Source organism: Sinocyclocheilus grahami, unplaced genomic scaffold, assembly GCF_001515645.1.
Source record: "Sinocyclocheilus grahami isolate Dianchi unplaced genomic scaffold, SAMN03320097.WGS_v1.1 scaffold409.1, whole genome shotgun sequence".
NCBI lineage: Eukaryota > Metazoa > Chordata > Actinopteri > Cypriniformes > Cyprinidae > Sinocyclocheilus > Sinocyclocheilus grahami.
Genome location: NW_015505588.1, coordinates 838,443 through 841,186, shown reverse-complemented (window position 1 = coordinate 841,186; position 2,744 = coordinate 838,443). Strand labels below are relative to the sequence as shown.

General features: G+C 35.6%; 1 protein-coding gene across 1 annotated transcript in view; it reads left to right on the top strand.

The window, feature by feature from the left end:
- ccdc88b (coiled-coil domain containing 88B) overlaps positions 1–736 on the top strand; it is a 22,818-nt gene extending 22,082 nt beyond the window's left edge. Inside the window, exon 29 of the mRNA XM_016232328.1 lies at positions 559–736. Coding sequence (XP_016087814.1) covers positions 559–611 — 53 coding nt within the window. The 3' untranslated portion in view covers positions 612–736. The remainder of the gene's footprint in view (positions 1–558) is intronic.
- The last annotated feature ends 2,008 nt before the right edge of the window (positions 737–2,744 follow it).

The following is a 2,744-nucleotide window of genomic DNA, read 5'->3' as shown; positions in this document are numbered from 1 at the left end:
GAATTGTTGTAAATAAATATCACGTTTGCAACTGGGCAGTGTTAAAAAAATGCTGAGAAATCACTTCATGTAGCCCCAAGAGTGACTACTGATAAACTGTCTGAAAAAAAGAGTCACGTTTTAGAGAAGAAAAAAAATCACCCACTGACTTTCAAAGCTGCTACATAGTAACGACTTTCTACTTCGAGGACCCTGATAGAAATGTAGTGGAGTGAAAAGTACAATATTTGTCTTTCAAATGTAGTGAAGTTAAAGTCATAAGTTCCCAGAAAAAATAATACTCAAGTAAAGTACAGATACTCAAAAAGTGTACTTAAGTACAATACTCAAGTAAATGTACTTAGTTACTGTCTGCCTCTGATTATGCAGCTAATAAATATTTTAATTGGAAAAAAAAATCTGCATTTCAAGAAATTTTTGTTTGCTTTAAGTTAGGTACAGTAATTATCCACCTAATAATCAGCAAGACCAGTTAATTTCCCTTTCATTATTGAATATGCCTTGATTTCTTTTGAGAACGCCCAAAAAACATTAACATCTTTTGTCTCTCTCCTTTAGATTTTCACTCCAGTTTTGACAAGCAACAGGACACAGAAAACAAACAAGCATAAAGCAATCACAATTTGTTAATGCTCATTTAACTACTTTTATCCCTTGGTTTTTAAACAATTTTACATACAAAACATCCATAAAGAATATAGTATACACTTACTATATGTAATAGTCCAATGCATTTATTGTGGGAAAAAAAATAAATGAATTTAAAACACATATGTAAGATGCATCCATCATTAATACACTCCATATGTTTAAAGACATGCGACTTTCCTGAAATATTATAGTAAATAATTACTATACTAAAATATGTAGTGGTCGAGGTTGTAGTTCCTATCCTCACCGCTATGTGGCACTATAATGCCCAGTGGTTGGTGTGCTGGTGTCTTTGTATCTGTATAATTATGAGATTGTCTTAACAAGATATTTATGAGAGCAGATTAATTCATGCTGTCTCCTTAGGGGAAAAAAAAGCTGACACTTTGGAGACTTTGACATTTAAGGAGGCAGAAGATGATGGGGGTCTTAAAACAACGTGGGTGCGGGCAAAGATTTTTTTTTTGACAATCCTTGGCTGGGGTGAATCATAACTCAAAAACAACAAATGGAACGCTAATACAATTCATGAATTATGCAGTTGTCATGGCAACATTCATCAAAATGCGCCAGTCCGCAGACCTTTTTGTCGATGAATTGATGATATACTGAGCACGACGATGCAGAGTTTAGAGATTGTCATCCAGTAGACCACATTTTAAGCAATGTCTTAAAGACACTCAATTCAGAATGTTTAGACAACGCACTTTAAATCAATTTATTGTCATGAAGATGCCAAAAACACTATTTTTCAGACGAACAAAGAAAAGCAACTGTGAAGTTGTCAGAATTTCGGCTAAAATTAGAGGACCCCCTGAGGGTAGCCTTCATTAAGTTGAGAGGAGAATGATTATTATGAGATCTCATGGCCTGATTGCTTCTCCAATGGAGTCCTTAAAACAAAGCCACCACATTTTTATATGCAACAGATCGTATATGCAGCTATTGCGAGATGAGATGTGACCTCCTGACTCCCTGGAGTTTGTTGAAGATTCTAACTTTGTGGGGATCATCTGAAATATGGTCACCGGTGATAGTATCTTTCCGAAGCACTCTCATCTAACCCCATTCGTTCCTGCTTTCTCCTTCCATCAACAGCTCCTGTCATGCTCCCCTCCCTGGCGCGCTCTCCTCCTCTCCCTCCCTCCCGCACTTTTTTCTCCCCCAGTGTATTAAAGGCTTTGACGCTCTCAGTAAAAACTGATTTATTTTGTGGAGGTATCGATCGCTCTCTGCATTAAAGATTATAATTCATTACCCCGGCCTTTTAATACATTAAACATTCAAAATAAAAATAAAATAAAATCGAGGGTAGGTGAGAGGAGAGCACTCAGACACTGTCCACTCACACATGCTCACACGCTTTCCATTTCAATTACATTTGGATAAACACTTAAACCTTAAAATTCAGCCACCATTTTCAGAAGGGTATAATTATCGTTAATGTAGAATTTTATTAAAACATTTTAATAAATCGGTATTATATATATATATATATATTTATATTAAAATAATAAAAAAAAGAATTGAAGATTTACATTTACATTCTGAAACGTATTTTTCTTCTAGTACTTTTATTATTTATTCTAGCAATCTGACATACGTTTTTGCCTGGGGAACAAAAAAGGGGGGTTGGGGGGCACTTAGTAAATTAGTAGCCTAACTACTCTTTTAGGCCAAATTCAGCATAATGCTAATGAGCATTACATGGGCAAGCAAGCACCACACACAGTTTCAGAAAATAAAAAAAATTAAAAAGTTTTCTTAGCAGAAACTTCCTTAACAATGTAGGCTATAAAGTGCATATCATGAAAACTGGGATGGTAGTTGAATTACACAAAACAAGCTAGACCTCAAAACCAGAGGAGAATGCTACGGAAACAATGCAAGAGAGCCAACATAATTGTGAATGCATGAAAAGATCTATCAGTGGTGGTAGTGCATTCAGTGTGGGCAGAGCACTGTACAAATGCAAGATCTATGACAAAAACAGAACCAAACAGGATAGAGATACAATGGATCATTTTATAATGGAGCGAATAGGCAATCATACATTGCCCACAAATGCAATGCCCACAAATGACCCACTGTTC